A 20893-nucleotide genomic window follows, 5' to 3' on the forward strand; every position below is an offset into this window, starting at 1 on the left:
TTGGATGTTTTCATCGAAAAGAGACCAGATGGATCATTGGGACACTGTCTACAGGAAAGCCACCCATCATCAAAACTCTACACCATAGGGCTCGTTGCAGTTCTGACCATCAGCCAGTGAACTGGAGCACGTACACCAAGCCCTCAAGATGAATGGATATTCGGACTGCACAATCTGTAAAGCTGTCACCCCAACCGTTGGGAGAGAACCATCTGAGGACCCAATCAAAACCATCACCTTGCCATAGATAGCAGGGGTCACCAAAACGATTTCCAAAATCATGAGCAAGCACAATATCCAGGTTCGAATCAACACAGTACATAAAATTCGTGATCTGATCCCAGCTGTGAAAGATGTCATCCCTGACATGCAATACCCCGGTGTCTACAAGCTAAGTTGTCTGCAGCAGTAGTTACATTGGGGAAACTAAGCGACATGTCTCAGACCATGTTCGTGAACACAAGGCAGATCTGAAACATGGGAGGACCAATACCTCTGCCGTGGCTGATCACTGCTTGAATGCGGTGGGCTAACACAACATTGTTTTTTCCCAAGACCAAGGTGCTCTGCAAACCTTCGGGCTACCATCAAAAATTCACTCATGAAGCCATCCAGATATATAAACACCGACACAATTTCAACCGAGATGGGTACAAACTGAGCAATCATTGGAAGGACGTTATTAACCAGTTGAAGTCATAACTGGCTCTGATGTTCCCTTCCTACCTGCCTATATCAGCAGTTATTTGCAACTGAGTTACATTCCCTAACACAGCAACCGTCGTTTGCTTGATCCGATGTGGCTGTGGTTCTTTCCGAGCTTTTTCTGATCTTACATTTACATACAGTCCTCGATGTGACGGCGCACTGCGAGCATACATTGAATTGCTAATCATATTTACACAGTACATTTACATGCAAATTTCTCACTTTAACATCACTAGCCGCCCCCCCCCCCACTTCGTTTATGACTCTGGGGCCGTCCATAAATGACGTCACGCGATTTTTGACCCCCCCCCCATCGTCACAATCAGACCCCCCTCAAATATGACGTCACAAAGCTCTACCCCCCCCCCCAAATAAAACATGCTTCAAAACGCTTTAAACTTTTGTCATTGTAGTGCCTATTTAATGTGCCGCTGCACTCTGAAAACATTTATTTAAGTCTATTTAATTCAGTAGAATGTGTTGTCTATATTTGTTTAAAGTTGCGCATTTTGATGTGATGTCACATTTCTCAACCCCCCCCCCCCCCCTTCGACACACATGTCTGACCCCCACCCCCAGGTGCATGACGTTATTTATGGACGGCCCCTATGCCCATCCGTAACATCAGCAGCTTCCCTCCGTTCGGCCTGATGACGATTGCTTTCGTTGCGATCGAAACGTCGTGATCTATTATTTTTTCTACCTACGTGGCTTTACCGAAAGAACCAAAGAGTATGGATTCCTGCAGTCACGAAAGCTTCAAATCAAGACCAATCTCTATTCCAGTTGCTAAAATATTTGGGGAAAATAATTAAAATTACAAACTGTTACATAAAAACTCAATTTTCTGCACAGTAAACAGTCTGGTTTTAGAGTACTGCACTACCACAGCTATGATGGATGCATCACATTACCTCTTCAGTAACCTGGATAAAGGCCACGACGACTGTGCGCCATTCCTGAACTTGTTAAGGCTTTGTCACTGTTTCCATTAATATGCAACTCACAAGATTAGGTCAACTAAAAATGTTCAGACAATACAATAAAATGGTTTCAGAGTTACCTCTCAGACCTTTCTCACCGGCAACCTGCCGGTGACCGACTGGAGCGGCTGCGGCGCACACATTTATACTTCTTGGAGGTCGGAGGGAGTGAGATTCAATAAACTTGGACCATTGTTTGAGAAAGAGAATGGACATTTACAGAAACATTGAAACGATGTTTATTCGCACAATTCAGAGGAATGTCATTGTTTTTTGATAACTCAGTAAAATGTCACCCAAACAGGGTTTTTTAGTTACACAAATGATCCTTAAGAACATGTTAAGATTCTGCAGAGATCATAAATCCTTCCTTGAAGATTTGCACCTGCCCTGAAACCTGCCCGACAAAGGAAACCCATCGTGGCACTGTCTAAAATGGAATTATTATTAAACAGTTTCCCATCGGTGCAACAACAACAAACAAGCACAGCAAGGATTCACCAACGTTCTTGCCGCATAAACATTTTACGACTTTTTCCCCAGCGGTATCATCAATTCTTCAGCTACCTCTTTTTCCAGCAGTCACTTGGTAATTTGTTTAATGGTTCGTTTAAACGTCTTTTAAAATACTGCATCCCAATTTAATATTTCCTATATTGCACACATACATTAATAAAGCACGCGAGAGAAACAAAACATGAAAGTGTCAAATTTTAAAATATTGTAATGTCAAATTGAGAAAAAAAACTGATGTGGTTCCATTTTCCTTTAAAAATGTTTAAACTGTTTTAAATGAATCCATTACATTTTCACGATGCCATATGAAATGATAACAGGGTAAAACAAGCAACGCTTTTCACAAAACATAACATTGCCACTCAACAAACTTGTACTTGGTAAATGCAAATTTTTTTAAGATTACAAAAGTTGGAAAAAAATGCTGAAAATGTATTACCTATGTTACACAAGCGTATATATAAATCAATGTTTATCATGTACAATTAAGCATACCACTATTTATCAGATTAAATGTGTAGCCCTCATTGAAGTACAGCATTTAACGACGAGTCTTGTGTTTCGCTATACATAAAACATTGTTTAGAATATCAGAACAGATCAGGCAAATGTACATTTCAGAGCAATAATCCAGGACGACTGCCTTCCTGGGTTGAAATGTGGACAGTCACCCATTGAATGATCTTTTCAAAATGTCAAGTCCATGGTTTCAGCCGAATCAACAAAAACCCACACGATAAAACACTCACAAATTAAACTTGGTTTCCACCTCCCATATGTTATATTAATCTCTGAAGTCTTAATTATTTAGCCGAAGTCACATGACTCTCTTTACGAGGCATCAAGGTCCATCACGTGGCGCTGATGAAGGGGCATCCCTGACACAACCGCATTGTGCACTGCTCACTATTACCGTCCTCTGAAAGGGGTTTTGTGATCTCACAATGCCAACAACGCAATCTGGATATACTAAGCCCAAAAGTCTTAATCAACCGCATCTGTTACCTTGGTCCTGTTACCAAGACCAAGCACACACAGCTGTAGGAATGTGTTGTTCCTTCCCAGTGCATTTACCAGCATCCATCAACTAAATATCTCCGTTCTTGAGTTCAAGAGCTCCGTTCTTATCTCTACCGCATTGTCCTGGACAGAGCTGCATGCCCTTCTGCCGGAGTGGTGTGCCCAATGCACATTTCTGAGAGAGGAAACATTTTTTGTTACCGGAGTGAAAAAAGGTAAAAGGCAAAGTTGCAGTTCTGAAATTGGAGTTCCGGCAGAAGGGCCTCCACGAGTCGGAGCTCTTGGGAGCCCCTTTATACAAGATATCTGGCCTGTTCTTTCACGCTGGCCAGGTGGACTTAGAAGAGGCTGGCATACCTACACTATGCCCCACCACACGCGACCTGCCAAAAGATTAACATTCAAGTACATCGCAAAACAATGGTTTGTAATGTGCGGGGGCCATAGAAACATTCAGTGTGCCTCTGGACGGCGACATCAATTTCAGTTAGCACAGTTAAATGCTTTACAAATTGCTTGGTATAGAAACGGCAAATTTTCACCATAATGGGGAAAAAAGGTGTGTAACGGATTTTGTCAGTGGGAATTAGTAACGGGGAATGTACACTGTAATGTTTTTATTTTACTCTTGGAAATATCACTTTAAAAAAGTCCTAAAACGTAAAACTTTAAAAGAGTTGAACAATGGAGTATACTGGACCATTTCCAGAAGAGACTAATGGAAACATTTTTTTCCAGCTTTTCTTAAAAAGAGCCTATCCATAAAAGTTTTAATTTGTGCTTTGTAAAAATAGGAATTTTTTTAAACTAACCTTTGTAATGGCTCATCTTGAGATAGGGCCTTGGAATGTAACATTCTGTTCTGCTGCTCCTAGAAACTCACTGATGCTACTACTTGGCAAGCAAGACTGCCCCAAACAAAGCATCTATAATAACATTGAAACATTGTTTAAAATACAGTATTAATTGCCCATTCAAATGTTCGTGTAAAAATTCAACAACGTAACAATTGTATTATTGGGTTGTTTTACCTGAACATGGTAAAAATATTACAAACTTCAAAAAGTAGTAAGTAATGCCCCTTTAGAATGTTTTTTACTGTTACTGCCATTTGTCGATTCCAAAATGTAGTAATATTTGGTCTTCCCCAAAAAATATAAAACTCTAAAATTGGTCGTACAAAATTTTTAAAGCACTTCCACACGTTGAATTTAAACGCATTAAACACAACGCGTGGTAGTGTGGGCCTTCCCAACAAAGATAAGATATATTTTTTTTAAGTTGACTGTCCAAACGTCTGTCGGCCTGCATCATTGGCTAAGATGGAATTATATGGATGGACATCTGTGATCATAAAGCAGCAGTGGCCAGCTCTGCACAAAACAGCCAAAGTGTCCGCATACAGCCGTACAGACTGTTGGGGCAGTATACTGTGAGCAAGCACCTACACACACCTACGAATGTCTAGGTTTGTGCAGTTGTGCTGCGCTGCTCTCCAACGTGTTTATGGGCTGCGCCGCACGTTGTTCGGCACGACCTCAGACATTTCGCTGCACGTGTTTGGGAACTCGGAGCGACGTCGATCTCCTGTGGCGAAGCTCCCCAGGCACGTAGGAGCGAAACGTCGGGATCTCGTGCCGTAACTGCACGCGGTGACAACCTGAAAACACGCCAGACACGCACGCACGCACACACACAGACAGCGCACAACATAAAAGTGGAGAGGCGCAGTGCGCCGACGTCACACGAAGAGGAAGAGCTTGAGCTGCTTGCGGTGCAGGCGCTGCGCCAGGTTGGTGACGCGGTGCAGGCGCACGGCTGCCGAGTCGCCGGCGTTGCACACCCGGTACAGGTGGTAGCGCTCGGCCAGGCTCAGCGCCAGGTCCATCTCCTTCGGCGAAATCTCCCACAGCATCTTCTCCGCCAGCAGCGAGCTCTTCACCTCCACGTAGATAATTCTCTCTCTGCTGTTGGCGGCATCTTTGCAGACGACGTCTGCGGACATTGCGGAGGGGGGGGGGGGGGGGAAGGGGGTGGCCGGTGGTCAATGGAGAAATAGAGCAGAACACGGGTGCAAGTGTGACAGGTAAAGGTGGAGCTTTGGAAAGTGCGACGTTTGCTCTGCCGCTGGGCCACGGTCTGGGAATCGGGATCACCCCTTCCACCGACCGCCGGCACTCTCATCTGGTGACATTGGTGGCCATCGTGCCCACCTGCCGGGCTTTCTGATAAACAAAGGTCCCTGGCACGGTAACGTGGAGTTGCAACGAGCGGCTTCAATCTACCCACCTCCCGCGTTGGCGGCGCCACCGTTGGCGCGGTGCTCGTCGAGGAGCTCCTCCTGCTCACCGCCGCTCATGTGCACGACGAAGTCGTACGGCAGATCGCTCTGCCCGTGCTCGCTCGTCCACTCCACGGCTGTGGGCCGAGGGCAGGCGTTCTGGTCGTCCTTCCAGGCCAGCAGGAAGGCGAGCACCAGCTGCTCCCCCCAGCGTCCTACGGCCCGAGCGCTCTCGCCGGCGTGCTCTGGTGGCAGCACCAGCTGGTCGGGCAGCATCTCGGAGGAGAGCGCCAGCTCCTCGCCGGCACCGCCGTCCAGCGGCCAGCGGCCGTGCTCCCACACGGGGACGCCGAGCGCCAGCGGCGGCGGACGGCGCTCGGGGTCGAAACGGCTCCAGGGCCGTGGGAGCGTCGCGACAACGGCGACGGCGCCAGTGGCGTCGCCGTCGGGGCCGATTCCTCCCCGGGTGGCCTCCTCCTCGCCCCTCTGCCGGGCACCGCCATCTGTGGAGCTGCGAGAGGGTGGCGGGAATTGTAACGTGGCGAGGATTTAACGTCGATTTAGAATAGCTTTAGAATTGTGGGTAAAAGCTTTACGGCTACTGGTAGTGTTGTATGCTGAACTTCTTTCAGACCGTACGTAGCCAACTGTGCTAATCGGAGGTGCGGGGGTAGGACAACAAACCAAACGCAAAAACAGTTTGAAAGAATTCAGTTTTCAATCTAGATTTTAAAAAGTGTATAGAACCAATGGCTTCCTAATATCGGAAGGAAGAGCATTCCAGATGGCCGCAGAGGTGCAGACTGCAGCTTGAGGATCCCAACCGTTGGTGTCAAATAGAAACCGGTTGAACAGCAAAATGCGTGTTGACCTCTGAGCTATACTTGAATTAACGATGTCCATTTCGCCTTGATGACGGTATTCATTGCATTTAAGAAAACACGTACCAGGTGGGCCGCAAAAAGTCTACTATCCCCACCCATCAACCGCATCAGAAAACCACCAGGCCGACGCACACAACTTCATAAATGGAAAAGTACAGACGAGCCACAGGAGTGCGATCGTGGCCATGCAACCCAAACTACGGACCACACAAGTAAGCCACCGTAGTCTGTCGCTCCTTCAACGGAGGGACACAACCACACCAACTCTCTCTCCTGAAGCCTTCTTCGTCGTGGCCAGGAGGCCTCGACATTGACCATCGTCTCACGAACGCATTTGCTGCCACCGTACGCAAGGACAGAGCGGTTGCGCCCGGTGGGGCGGCCCTCACCCAGACGGAGCACCGTCCACGCGCTGCGGTGGGTGCTGGGGAGGCCCCACGGAGCCTGCAGGGCGCCGCTGGGCCCCGGCTTCCGAGTCGGCAAGAGCGGACGGGGACCGAGTGGCCCCCCGGCTCGTGGACTGCGACCCCTCTGGGTCCTTGGACTCGTCACTGGAGCGGCCGTCTGCGCTCAACGACGCGGGTCGCTTCAGCTGTGCCTGGCCATCTAAGAAAAAAGGTGGCGGGCGTAACCATCAGCAACAAAACCCTGCGGCTACAAGTGATTGCAGGATGAAGTTTAGATTTAAGCATTTGGGATTTCAGATTTTAAGGATAATTAATGTAAATTGTTGACATTCGGATCATTTACGTTCTTCCAACAATGCTGACGGTGCCACGTGACATAATTTTTGGCAGGATAGGCCAGTGGACATGATGTCATGTGAGTGACATCACCGACGGTTTAAGAATCTTGCTAAAAAAACTTATTTTTTTGGACCAACAAAATTTTTATATCTGGACCCGATTTTCTGCGGATAAGCCGTGATGGATGCAGTCTTTCATTTGTGGAATATACAACATTATACCGCGTATCATCTAAACCGCGCCGCTAAGATCAACGAGGACCCGTGCCGGTGGCTGTACCGGCGGCAGCAGAGGGCCCGTGCGGGTAAACGTCTCCCTCTTCGCGCGAGGGGCCGCTCCCCGACCTCTGTCCGTGTGCCGGGTTGCAGCCCTGCGGTGCGGCGCCGGGCAGGTGTGGCAAGGCGCCCCCAGGCTCCCCGCCCTGCGCCGTGAAGTGGCGCTCTGTGTGCTGCTGCGGCGTGTGCTCCGGTTGCGGCGAAGGGAACATCTTTTCGATGTTCTCCATCAGTGTCTTGCGAGCGCATGCTGGCGAAGGGAAAGGACAGAGTTAGCACCCGACATATTCCCTGCTGCAAGTCAAGTGGCGCCCAGCAGGCAGAGAAGAAAGACGCGATGTACAACAGGGAAACGTTCACTGTATTTAAAGTTTTCCTAAATCGGGGGTATTATTTATTATTGCGCTTATTTACCCAGCAAAGCTTCACTGCGTGAGTCTCAAAACTGTTTTTCAGGAGGGCCCTGTCAAGTTTTCACAGTCGGGGGGGGGGTAATGGTTCTATGTGGAAATCCAAGTGAAAAATGTGTGGTCAGGTTTTCAACATTGTGATAGTTTTGCTAATCCTCATTACATTTGGATGTTTTTTTTATCTTTGGGAACAAACCGGATAACTTATGTTAGCCGTGGCCGGGAATTAAACTCAATTCGCCGGGTTTCACAGTACCGTGCCCTAACCACTGAGCCACCACTCTACCATTTACACACGTGTTGGTAACGTAACACAACATCACACACTGGTTGTACTTTTGTGATGGCAAAGGAAGGAAATTCACATCTCTCCGTCTCGCTCAATGTCTCTCTCTGCGTGTCTCACGTACTTGGCGCCGCGTTGGTGTTGAGGGCCATGCTGGCGCGGGGTGGCCAGCAGGTCAAGCTGGGGCCCTCGTCCGTCTCTTCCTTGGGCGCTGCGACCACCTCTCTGGGTTTAGGCTCCGGGCGCTTGGGCGCTGCGGTGAGAAATCAATCGTATCTGATTGTCAGCCAACACTGGTAAAAACAACATGGGCATTTTCGTTCTCTTCTATCATGTGCACCAACAGGTGCTTGTGCACAAACAGGTCCACATACACCTCGTGCTCTCTTTTAGCCCCCCCCCCCCCTTCCAATACGTTATCACGTGCACCAACAGGGGCTTGCGCACAAACACGTCCACGTCTACGTCTACTTACACCTCGTGCTCTCTTTTAGCCTGGACCCCCCCCCTCCAAATACGTTCCATTCATTGGCTACCACATTCTGATAAGTTCCCCCCCTTCTCCTCGCCCTTAGCTTGTAGTTAAGAACTTGCATCTTGGAATCCCTGCCTCACTTGATACAGCAAATCTGGCTGTGACGGTCCCACCTGATGACGGAGACTTGTGTTGCCTCTGAAACGTCGTGATTTTTATTATTTTATTTTTATTAATTTTAATTTAATTTAATTTTTTTTTACCTACGTGACTTTACCGAAAAAACTAAGAGTATGAGAAATCAAACCCCAGAGAAGTGAGGTCACAATGAGGGGTGTCCTGGAAAGCTTGAGGACCCACAGTAGTCCATTGTCTTGAACGAGAGGAGGGGAGATCAATCGAACTGAGGGACTGAATTATTGAGCCTCTGGCAAGCGGATATTCAAGTGGATTGGCAAGCGCTTCAATTGTTCCTATTTGCTGACAATCTACTTAAATTGCTGACGAGCAACTGGATAAGATCGCAACTCGAACCACGCTCGGTCGAGCAGGGAGACGCGGACGTGACTTCATCCACAGGAGCCTCTGTTTGAGATGTCTGGTCAATTCCTCACCAAATAATATGTTTGTGGGAGCAATTAGGCTTACCTGAGATCTCACTCCTATAAGAGAATAAAAATAATCATACAGTACTGTATTGTATTTTTTTTATTTCTCAGGAACCTACTTTCCATGCTGCCATCTACTGGCCACGAATGTGCCTGATGGGTGTGATTTGTGAGTGAGAGGAGTACGGTTGGTGTGGCGAGTGTGGCTGGCGAGACGAGTGTGGTTGTGGTCTGGTGAATGCAGTGGTTGAGATGAGTTTGATTGGTGAGATGAGCGAGGTTGGTCCAGTGGATGAGATGAGTGTGGTGAGTGTGGCGAGTGGCATTTGTGTGTTGAGTGCAGTTGGTCAGGTGAGTGTGATTGGGGTGGTGAGTATGATTGGGGTAGTGAGTGAGGCGAGTGAGGTTGGCCCGTTGAGTGCAGTGGGTGCATTGAGTGCGTGCAGTTTGTGAGGCGAGTGTGGTTGGTGAGGTGTGTGGTGAGTGTGGCGGTGAGCAAGGGGACCGCACCTGGCGGATTCTCCTCCACGGCCGGTTTTGGCACCATCCACCTGGGCTCATCCTCGGGCAAATCTTCAACGCCTTCGCCGGCCAGAAACCTGCGTAGGTTGTTGGGGGACTGCGCAAGCACAGACCGGCACATCAATTGGGTCGATTAAGGCTTGAGTAGCCGGCAGGAGATAAACGATGTATTGGGGCGTTCACAGAAGTGGCAGTCGTAGGGAGGATCGCATCATCAGCAAAGGTGGCCCAGTGGCACAGAGGTCAGAACGTTGAATTGGCATGACCGACACCCATCGCACGATCATTAAAAATATGTCGACCGTCGTGCGACAAACGCAGCTCTCTGCAGCAGTGGAGCTGGGAAAGTGCTGCCTCCAGTTTGTGAATCAGAGGTCGCTCAGAGCGATCTCAGCAGTTTTGTGCACTGTGCTGCGCGAGATCCACATGGGATTCTTGTCTCCCCGAGGCGCGGCTCCGACAGGACAATCCGGATAACATTTGGGGAAAGTGACAAAGATATTGAAAAGTATCGTATCAGCATAAAGATTGAATCTGGGCTCACTTTCTAGCTCGCATATCTATAAACGGTATTATGAGCACAGGATGACTGTTAGAGACCATAGAGGTATCTGCTGGATCCTTTGAAGTTTTATTTCCCTCAAGTAATCTATGAAATAGCTACCACTTCAGTGCTAATTCCACATGCTGGCCGTCTGTTATTATGGTCAACAATGTCAAGGCTTTGATTGATCGATACAGAGGAGCATAATTGTTATCCGAATAATCAAAGAAGTCACTTATTGAAGAAGCGGGCGTTTGTTCGACATCCACATCCGAAGCCTGACTTGCTTGAGAGTTGAGGATTCAGTTTGGATACGGATAAGATGACAATTCTCAGGTCTTAAAGTAAGCAGGCTACAGAGAGGCCTTCAAGAGTGCAGGAACAATTTTTAGTTCGAACTCAAGGTTTAATTTTCGTTTTATAGAATTGCCTGGGTCACCAAGACGTCAAAAAGCAATAACATGAAATAAATTAATGGCAATGAAGCAAACAAAAATCAGCACAAAATTAAGCACGTTGCAGATGAAATTGAAAATCCCGCACGAATAGAAATCAACGTAAAATTAGGTACATTTCCAGAAATCAAAATTGGCTCTGACATTACTTTAAAAAACCCAATCAGTGTAAAACGTCTGCCACTCAGTCGTACTTGGTTGCGTTGTTGGGTGGGTTGATCGTTGTGAGGTATAAGTGGGCTATCCCTACGCCGCCCTCTCCCCACCCCCCAAAGCATTTAAAATGTTTTGGCGACCAACCTGGTTGTTCATGGTGGTCGAGAGTTTGTGGAGGAAGTTCTCGAGGTCCCGCTGACAATCTTTGTCCTCGCAGCTGAACAACCGAGCCAGCTCCCTAAACACAGACAACGATTTTGATTTAAAGCTTTCGTGACTGCAGGGATTAATATTCTTGGTTCTTTCGGTCAAGTCACGTAGAAGGGAAACAATAAAATAATAAAAATATAAAACAATAAAATTCTCACGACGTTTTGCCCCTCCTGATTTTAGACGAAAAAACCGCCACTTTTTTCAAATTTTCTTGCTGTGTTTTTCACACCTCATGATTGCTTGTGTTGCAGTCGAAACGTCGTGAGAATTGTATTGTTTTATATTTTTATTATTTTATTGTTTCCCTTCTATGTGACTTTACCGAAAGAACCAAGAATACAGACAACGATGTCGCTTTTATACCACGCCCTTCACGCACAAGAGCATCTCGTCGGTGCTTTACACTTAAAGCTCAAAGCCATCGTACAATCAACCCAGATTCTAAAATAAAGAAAACGAGAAAACATTTGTTTTTAGACGTAGGCTTTCACAAAAATACATTAAAATTCATAATTGTTTTCGTTTGGGTTAGTGGAGCAAAATGTTGACTCATGCAGCCAGCTATGGCTACAGGGTTTGGTGGCACATGTTGTTTATGTCGTTTATTGTGAAATTTCGGTCACAGTTCCTATGATCAATGTTGCTTTCATGGCTTCATTTTGGTGATTTCAAAAAGTTTTTTGGTTTGGCCATGTTTGTTTGTTGTAGTACGGAGTTAGACTGATGGCTTTAATCTAAGTTGTCTTGTGGTTGTTGTTGTTTGACTTGCATCCCACTGGGATTTTTGCACACAGCGTTGGTATACGGTGCTTTTTCTGGAAGTTTTTGCTTTTTTACCCTGGATTTTTCTGTTTGCGCATAGTCACTTTAAGATGTTTTCTTGTTCATGTTTTAGTTTTTTGTTTGTTGCGGTTGCTCCTGATTCAAGAGCCGAATGGCTCACAGGGCTATACCAAATAAATGAAACAGAAATGTCAAATAGAGCTGTAAAGCTACATCACCCAACGAAGCCCATAAAACCAATTTGTCTCATGCCAAAATTTGGAAAACATTTTTTTTTCAGCAAACCGGAGGAGAAATGCTGAAAATGGAGCAAAATGTTGACAATTTGGAAATTTTGCTTGCTCGACATTTTGCTGGAAATTATAAACACCATCATCATGTGTCAACGTAGCTCCGCTCTCAGATCATGTGACTTCGAAAAGGGTTCCAGAGGCAGGGAGATTACAATCAGCATCATCACGTGTTAACATAGCTCAGCTCTCAGATGATGTAACTTGGAATAGGGTTCCATAGGGAGCAGAGCAACGCAAGTCCCTCGCCCCTCCTGATTTTAGACGACTTCTAGGAACCAATCTCAAGTTCAGCATTTGATCAAGGCACGGCCAACAGAATTAAGGTACCAACAGTTCCTGTAAGTGTGAAGAACCAAGCCCATAGACGGTCATGTAAGTAGTAAACATAATAAAAATACAACACACAAGCAAAAAAGGATGCCATTCACTACTTCATGCAGAGTCAATTTCACCATTGGGTTTGTGCCTGACCACGTTTACATTTGGATTGGCAAAAAGGTGGCTGTGGGAGGTGGTCAGAGCACAGATCTCAAGTGCAACGGATTAACAGAGTGAAATGAATGCACCAAAACTGACACCTTTATACAAGGGATCATGTTTGCAATAACCACAACACAAGCAGCAATAACCACAAAACAAGCAGTCAAAATGCATTTTGACTGCTTGTGTTGTGGTTATTGCAAACATGATCCCTTGTATAAGGTGTCAGTTTTGGTGCCAGATAAAAGGGTAAAAACCTATTACTATATCTTACTACTGGCAAAGGAGGTCTCATAATGGAATGAATGCGTTTGCCACCTGACGTGCTGCTCGGAGTGAGCGACGCTCCTTCGCACACACAGTGTTGCTGCTGGCGCTGGAACACTGGCACTACCAGCTGCTCAATAGAAGCCGCATGGACCTCCTCTACAGAAGAAGATCCCGGCCCCACTGGCACCGGCCAATCGGCAAGGAGGCTCTGCCGCATACCCTCCCGTACCATATCAGTCCATGACATCTCAAAGCCACGTTGTGTACATGAAGGCTCCTCGATGCCAACTGTCACTAACTAGGTCTGGGCATGCTGGACATGTAGCCCACACAATAGAAAATTGCCCTCATATTCATTGCAATGCAGATATGCCCGAGATGGATTCTAGGCCGACCCTACTAAACGTAAGTAGCTTTTGCAGGCATTAATGAAGTGAGGAGAGAGAGAGAGCATGAATGTGGCCATGTGGGATGACAGGCCGTGCAGCGCCCAACACATTGTTATGCAGGCGACAAAGTGAAGATACCGAGCGTTAATCAGAGGGAGACATCAGAAGACAAATTTAAGTGCACTGCCCAGGTCGTTACATCTATAGCAGGAATGGACAACCTCGGCTAGTTAGTGGGCCACATGGGCAGCCCTCCTTCGCCTCAGTGGGCCGCAAGCTTGACATGGTACTTGTGCACTAATCGTGGCCCCCCCAGACATCATCCCGGACACACTGAGACCAGGCCACCACGAGGGGGCCTTGGGCTGTAGGTTGCCTACCACTGATCTACAGCCTCTCAACAATTATCTTGCTACCTATGGTGACTGCAAAAAGGAAGGTGTGTTTGTGTTAATACGACGACATGTCCTCACACTGTACCGACTGAAGGCAGAGGCAGTGAGAACACGTGTCACCATCCCCACTCCTGGCTCTGCTTCGCCCCGAGATAGATTCAGATCTAGATTCAGATCTATCTCGGGCGCCACGGTGGTGAGATGTTAACTACCTCGCTTGGTATACAGGAGGCCGTGGGTTCGATCCCAACCCTGACGACTGTATATTAGGAGTTTGCATATTCTCCCCGTGGTCGCATGGATTTTTCTTCAGGTTCTCCGGTTTTTCCTTCCACATTTAAAAACATGCGCTTCGAGTAACTGGCTGCTGTAAATATCTACATAAGCTACTTTGTTAAGCTTCTGAAAACAAGCTAGAATTAAGTGAGCCTTACCTGGTAAAATACAATTTTTAGTTTAGTTTGAGATTGTCTTGTGCCGTCAAATCGCAGTGTGGTTCTGCCTCGGCAAGGCACATTGCCAGTGGAAAAGCCAACGGTGCGACGAGAATCCCGCGCTCGCTCAGCTCGAATTCGCCGGTCGAAAAGGGGAATCGATAAACGATGGCGCAGGCAGCCGCCATAGACGGCAAAGGAGCAAACGCGGTTCCTCACTTGAAAATGTCGACGAGCTCGCGCACGGCGTTGTCCTGCACGTGGTCCTTCTGGATGCAGAGGTCCCCGGTGTCCTGCAGGCGGCACGACGCCTCCACCGTCCGCACGAGCAGCGAGCCGTCTGAGCCGTCAGGGCCGCCCGGGAGCGTGAGAGTGTGCAGCACGTACAGCTTTCCCACCTGTGGAAGGCGGAGGAGGAGAACTTCTTTCACACCGTACGTAGCCAACCGTGCTAATCGGAGGTGCGAGGGTAGGACAACAAACTAAACACAAAAAGTAGTTCTAAAGAAATGAGTTTTCAATCTATGGGGTGAACATGTGATGATTACATTTGTAGAATTACACAGATATTGTTTTATACAGTTTGTCAATTCACTGCTGGATGAAGGCCTCCCCACAGAGCATTGTCAAGCATGGCGGTTGTGTGACCATACTTCACCACTAAATACTTCACAACCACAGTTTTTTTCTGTGTTGTTTGCTCCAATAACTACGTGACTTTACCACGTAGGTTTTGAAATCATAAACTTTTCATGCAAATTCCACGAACACATTTGTGTATAACTTGAGAAGATTATAAATATGATAATTACATGTTTATTGATCATGATGATAAAACAAATGCTGCTGGATAGTATTGCTCTTGAAGGCCAATAAGCCAATGAGCTAATTATATGAAACAAATAAACATCTGGAGATAGACGGGAGTACTTGCTTAAATATGCTTTAACCCAAAATCCTCCACAACAACACAATGAGGAGTTTTGAGTGCACAGACGAAGGGGGTTGTCATAATAAATCAAATATTGGTCCGTGCGTCGGTAAAATAATCTTAACAATGGCATGTATGCATGTTTAACTTGTTTCGCACCATACTAATCGGAGGTACATGCGAGTTCCTTCTTGAGCCACCAGAAGCCACCTCGCCAATGCCACACCCACTCCTCAAGAGGAGGCCACGCGTGCCAATGGTGTCACGGTTCACATTTTACAACTTTGATCGTTCCTCGCAAATTACCCAATTGGGTGAAGCCACATAGCAGCAAGGACTTCCTGTACTATGAAACTACTGCAGACTATAATCATCTTGTGCCATAAGGATGGCGTGAATACCAATTGTACCGACGCAGCGTAGTTTTCCTGATTGGGCCGTGCGCGTTGAGTATTTCTTCCCTTAAGCTTTCACCACACACCAATGCTTTCACCACGCGCGACTGATTATGGGGCCACCTTCAGGAGTTAATTCAACTCCTGAGGTTAATTCAATTGCTGAAGCTAATTTAACTGCTGAACATGCCCACAGCAAGTAGTGCGTGAAGAAACTCGAGAGGCACAACCCAGAAGCCCACACTTGAAATACAAACGGACCCGTCGAGTTGATGGCGCACGCGCACATGCGCGCTCGCTCACTCCCCCTATCCCTACCTGGCTGAAGTTCATCGTCTTGAGCGTGGCAGCGATGTTCCGCTGCAGCGTGAGCTCGTCGTACACGTGGCGGAAGGCGTCGCCGCGCGACATCAGGAAGGCCTGGACGTGCGGCACGAGGTGCCCCACCAGCAGCCGCAGCGGTGCGCACGGGCGGTAATTCTCGGTCTCGAGGCGCGTCCTCACGCAGCCGGAGAGCTGGCCCACGTCGCAGATCCGCAGGAAGAGGTTCCTCATGTCAGGGTTCACCTTGACTGTCCGCATGTGCAACCTGTCGGCTGTGAAACAACCCAACAACAAACTTTCCTCCTGGTTTTCCTCACAGAGGGCCAAAAAAGGCTTGAAATGCCAAGCGGCCAGCAACAAACTGCACAGACAATACGAGTTAATAAACATGTTTCGTACAAACGAGCGAAAGGGGAGGCAAAGCGAGCGGTGAACGGCACTCACGTTGTTTGTTCCTCTGACTGGCACCGACGTCGGGAAGGCTGAGGAAGCAAACCTTCTCCTCGTCCCGGAAGAGGGCCTCCAGGTTGCGGTCATCGGCAACGAGGGGCCGGCTCTCCAGCGACACCCAGCAGTTGCGCTTGGTGGGGAAGATGCGCTCCTTGGAGAGCGTGGCTGCAGAGGGGATGGGGGGCAGCGGGGTGAGGGAGGAGCAGACACCGCATCAACACCAGGGCCCCCTCCGCCCCAGGTAGGGCTGTCATCCCTTTGGCCGGTGACAAGGTCGAGCGGTGGCATATTAGCCGCCTGTTGCAGAGGTTCCTGACTCGTATCCGGCAGGCCGCCCTGGTTAATATTGTCGGTGTATTAACTGAGAAAATACGTGCCGCCTGCTTCACAGCAGAAGTTCAAGATCTGGTGACTTCATTCTGAGAGTAGGAAGCCATTGCGAATCGGTGTCATGAACAAATTTGCCAAAAAAATTCAAATGAACATATAAAATGTTATCCCCCACTGTAAAAGCTTGGCATGACCCTCCTGACAAACATCTTGAGACTCAAGAGGCTTTGCTGGGTAAACAAGTGCAACAATAATCTATATAAAAAGGGAAATTTGTGAATATGTGTGTCTGTTCGAAATGTTTAGCATACTTCCCGACATTCAACAAACTTGAAATGTATGTATTTTGCATGCCGAGTGGTGACGTCATATCTCTGTCACGTCACCCGCATGCGGAAGCGTCACGCAGTGTGCCTGCTGACATCACGCACCCCCCCCCAACCCTCCGCATAGGCCGTGTATTAATCCAAGACAAGAATCCAAGTCCCAGGCGAAGCCGGGTAGTAAAGATAGTCATATTATATTATAAAAAAACTTCGCAGGATGGATTCCCGCCTGCATTTCTGGCTCGCGCACAGCCAAATATGCTTGCACGGTTGCAAAGTCACCCAGATCCCACGGTATTGAGCCAGGTTTGTGCATCGAACTAACGGCACGCTTCCCCCCCCCCCATCCCGACCGTGGACCCAGCGCACATGCGAAAGAGGAGATAGCGGGGGATAGGGAGATAGACATACCTGTCAACCCACACAGTTTACCCGTATCCTTGCACAGGGGAATTGAGTTATCAGGCCCATACGGTGCATACAGCCGTTTCAATACAGGCAACAAAAAATGTTTTGTATATTTGTTTGTGTTTCTTCCTTGTAATGGGACTTTGTAGTATGGACGTTGAGATTTATAAGGGCACAAGCTGACCAATAAGGTCTGAATTGGTCTGTGATAAGTTGGGCACTGCTAAGGGGTTGAAAGGTATGAATCGAGGAGGGGAGGTGCAGGAAGGACATGGAGGAGACTGAGAGGAACGGAAAGGGGCAAGTGAAAGAGTGAAAGGGCATGAAACGGAGAGGAAAGAGAGAAAAACCGAAAGAGCAGAGCGAGGGAAAACGACGAGTAATGGGAGGGAGGATTATGGAGAGGCAAGAGAGATTGAGACGGGAAAGGTCGAGGTGGGAATAACGAGATCGAGGGTGAAAGGTGAGAGATACAGGGAGAGAGGGGGAGGGAAGATTAACACGTAGGCTTTCACGGTACTCAGATTGTAAATGTTGTGGATTTGCTCTGCAACACACAACTGGTGTGCTGTACTAGAAACGAATTGGCACGTTCTGTTTACGTGACAAACCTTACTAATTTGTTGTGTCGGGTGGTGGCAGGTTTAACAACCTAACCCAAAAAAACCTGTATTAGGGGGAGGGAAGTGGGTGAGATACAAAATATATTGTGATGAAGTCCAGAACTCAAGAGACAGGCAGAGACAGAGCTCTATAAAATATAAAAAGTATTGCTGGCTGGCTGGGACAGTCACGTCCAAAGGATGTAAACATAATAATATAACTGAGACATACCGTTTTTAGAACAGTCAGAATAACGGAAGAGGGGAGAACATGTGACTTAATAATATCTATTTCATAATTTAATATTATTATGCAAATGACTAAAAACTAGGACTTTTAATGTCCCAGGACGACTTAAGAGATTTCCCAGGATGATAGCTGCCTCCTCCTGAACAGGGCCCCCCAAACCACACAGAATCATCTCTCCCCCTTCATTAAAATGTTGCGGTTTGATTTTTTTGAAATAGACATTTTGTATTATTCCATTAAATCACGTTTGAACAGTAAGAGCTGAATTAGATGGGGATAATATGACTGTGGTACGTACACGGTACCAAAGCGACTCTGACCTTTGAGGTTGTTGCAGTAGTCTGGGTTGACTTCCATGGTCCGAGGGGAGAGCACGCATTTCTCGGCTGCACCACAAACAACACACAGCAAAAGCAACAACAAACACAACGCGTCAGAGGTCTCACTGCTCCTGGTCTCTCGTACGTGTAAAGGAGTCCAGCGCGAGCGTGGTGCTGCTTCAATTAGGGCCATCTTTAATAAGCCAGCAACACAGAACATAAATATTAACTCTTTTGGAGCCGTTAACCAGGCTACACGCGCCCTGCACGGCTTGCAATTTTCAGCATGCGGTTAAATAAATACATATGTCCTCACGCACACTGGCAGTCCGCAGCCAGTGGTGTAAATTCCACATTACTATGGAGAGGACCACAGTAATGTGACATTGAGTCACACCATAACAAGCATTGGGCAATGTGAAAAAACAACTAATAATATGAGCTTTACCAGTTTACCAGACAATAATTTGGCCAGCAGAGTGCAGGGCAGCATCATCCATTGTTGTACGATATTTGTACACCCCCAGAGCTATGCGCTGCTGCCTTAACCAAACCCGTAGCAAGAAGGGTGGCGGCACGCAGTCATGATCCCGATCCTGACGCCTGTATATTTAGAGTTTGCATGTTCTTCCAGTGTCGAGTGGATTTTTCTCTGGGTCCTCCGGTTTTTCCCTCCGCATTTAGAATTATCAACATGCATTTAGAGTATTTGGATGCTTCTTCTTGGTTCTTTCGGTAAAGTCACGTAGAAGGGAAATAATCAAATAATAAAAATAAAACATAATAAAATAATTCTCACGACGTTTCGGCCACAACGCAGACACTGTCTTTCCGACAGACCTGTTCTTCACCTGAGGACGGCTGCTTGCGTTGTGGCCGAAACGTCGTGAGAATTATTTTATTATGTTTTATTTTTATTATTTTATTACTTCCCTTCTACGTGACTTTACCGAAAGAACCAAGAAGATGAATCCCTGCAGTCACGAAAGCTTTAAATCGAAATCTATTTGGATGCTATAAATGTCCACGCGATAAGCCACTTCTCGTTGAGCTATCATTTGTGGCCAGGTCGCTTCTCAAAAAGAAGCTATATTAGTTCAGTGGGCCTTACCTGGTCAAATAAAAATAGTTTTATAGTTTAAGTATTGAGTCAGAGCATGGTGACGCCTCACCTAGCATGGCGTAGAGCAATGAGACGTCTTGCAGAACTTCGGCGTTTGGCAGAGTGCAGCCCTCGCACACGAGGCACAGCAGGTCGGCGTACTGCTTTATCTTGGGCGTCGCAGACACCTTCAGGGTCTGCACTCGCAAAGAATAAAATATTTAGAAATACTTTTTTTAAAACACGCTTTAATGAAATGTACTGTCTGAGCTGCCCCTCCCCCTGCCCCCTTCCCCCATCTCCCCTCCCCTCCTTCCACATCCCACGCCCCTGGGCATGGCTCCCCGAGGCTTGCCGTGGTGATTTACAGGCAACGTCAGTTGAGCGTGGACAATTACAGCCGTTAAAAAGATTGCTTAAAAATATATTTTTATATTTTTAATGATAGAATATAGTATTGTCATCAGTATGACATAGCTATACGAAGTTTGAAGTCGATATGACATTGGGAATACGGTTGAAATCGAGTTACAAGATTTTTGGATACGACAACACATACAGTAAGTTAAATAAAAGCGTGTAAAAAGTTTTCAAATATATGTTTTGGATTTTTATGATAGAATATCGTGTTGTCATCAGTAAGACATAGCTATACGAAGTTTGCAGTCGATAGCACATTGGGAAGTGTGTAAAAATTGAGTTACAAGATTTCTTTTTTGAGGATACAAAAGACAAAGTGAGTTAAATAAAAGTGTGTAAAAAAGGTCCCCGCCCGCCCACCCACCCGTAAAGCCTTAACAGATTGTTGGGGCGCAAGTGCTGTAAGCGAGTAGCACCCATGAAGGCAAATACGGTGCCACGGGGAGATGGTGTGCCCGCCTTTGTCTCCCCAGTGCACATGTTTTACCCCCTGCACGAGTTACTAATTTTAAAGCCGAGTCGAGCTCGGGTAGGCCGAGGACTGGTTTAGATATGAAGACTATTGTAGGTGAGTGGTGTTCGCGACCACCTATGAAAGCCGGCATTGCACACGAGGGGGTGAATGGCTAATACGGACACCCGGGTAACTTTTTCTCCCCAGTGCTGTTTTTACACTGCACCAGGCACTCATTTTAACGCTCAGTCAAACTCGAGTAAGCCCAAGACTGGTTTAAATATTTGCCCCTGTTATTAATCTTGGGTGAGAATTGAGTACAAACCCAGCGATCTGTATAGGCACCTACACACACAACATAGATTTTAACATAGATGTTGGGATCATGATGTTAACCACCTCGCCTCATATACAGGAAGTCATGAGTTCAATTCCGACCGTGACGCCTGTATTTT

At 47.0% G+C, this 20893-nt stretch overlaps 1 protein-coding gene across 1 annotated transcript in view; it reads right to left on the reverse strand.

Annotated features, from left to right (window-relative positions):
• Nucleotides 1–1914: 1914 nt before the first annotated feature.
• LOC144730360 (uncharacterized) overlaps nucleotides 1915–20893 on the reverse strand; it is an 86928-nt gene continuing 67949 nt past the window's right edge. The window contains 12 exon segments of the mRNA XM_078611128.1: nucleotides 1915–5222; nucleotides 5517–6019; nucleotides 6782–6998; nucleotides 7418–7663; nucleotides 8234–8362; nucleotides 9703–9811; nucleotides 11014–11107; nucleotides 14346–14524; nucleotides 15771–16048; nucleotides 16221–16391; nucleotides 18463–18528; nucleotides 19635–19761. Of these exon segments, the coding sequence (XP_078467254.1) occupies nucleotides 4969–5222; nucleotides 5517–6019; nucleotides 6782–6998; nucleotides 7418–7663; nucleotides 8234–8362; nucleotides 9703–9811; nucleotides 11014–11107; nucleotides 14346–14524; nucleotides 15771–16048; nucleotides 16221–16391; nucleotides 18463–18528; nucleotides 19635–19761 (2373 nt within the window). The 3' untranslated portion in view covers nucleotides 1915–4968.

This window comes from Lampetra planeri, chromosome 35 (genome assembly GCF_965212315.1).
Source record: "Lampetra planeri chromosome 35, kcLamPlan1.2.h2, whole genome shotgun sequence".
Classification (NCBI taxonomy): domain Eukaryota; kingdom Metazoa; phylum Chordata; class Hyperoartia; order Petromyzontiformes; family Petromyzontidae; genus Lampetra; species Lampetra planeri.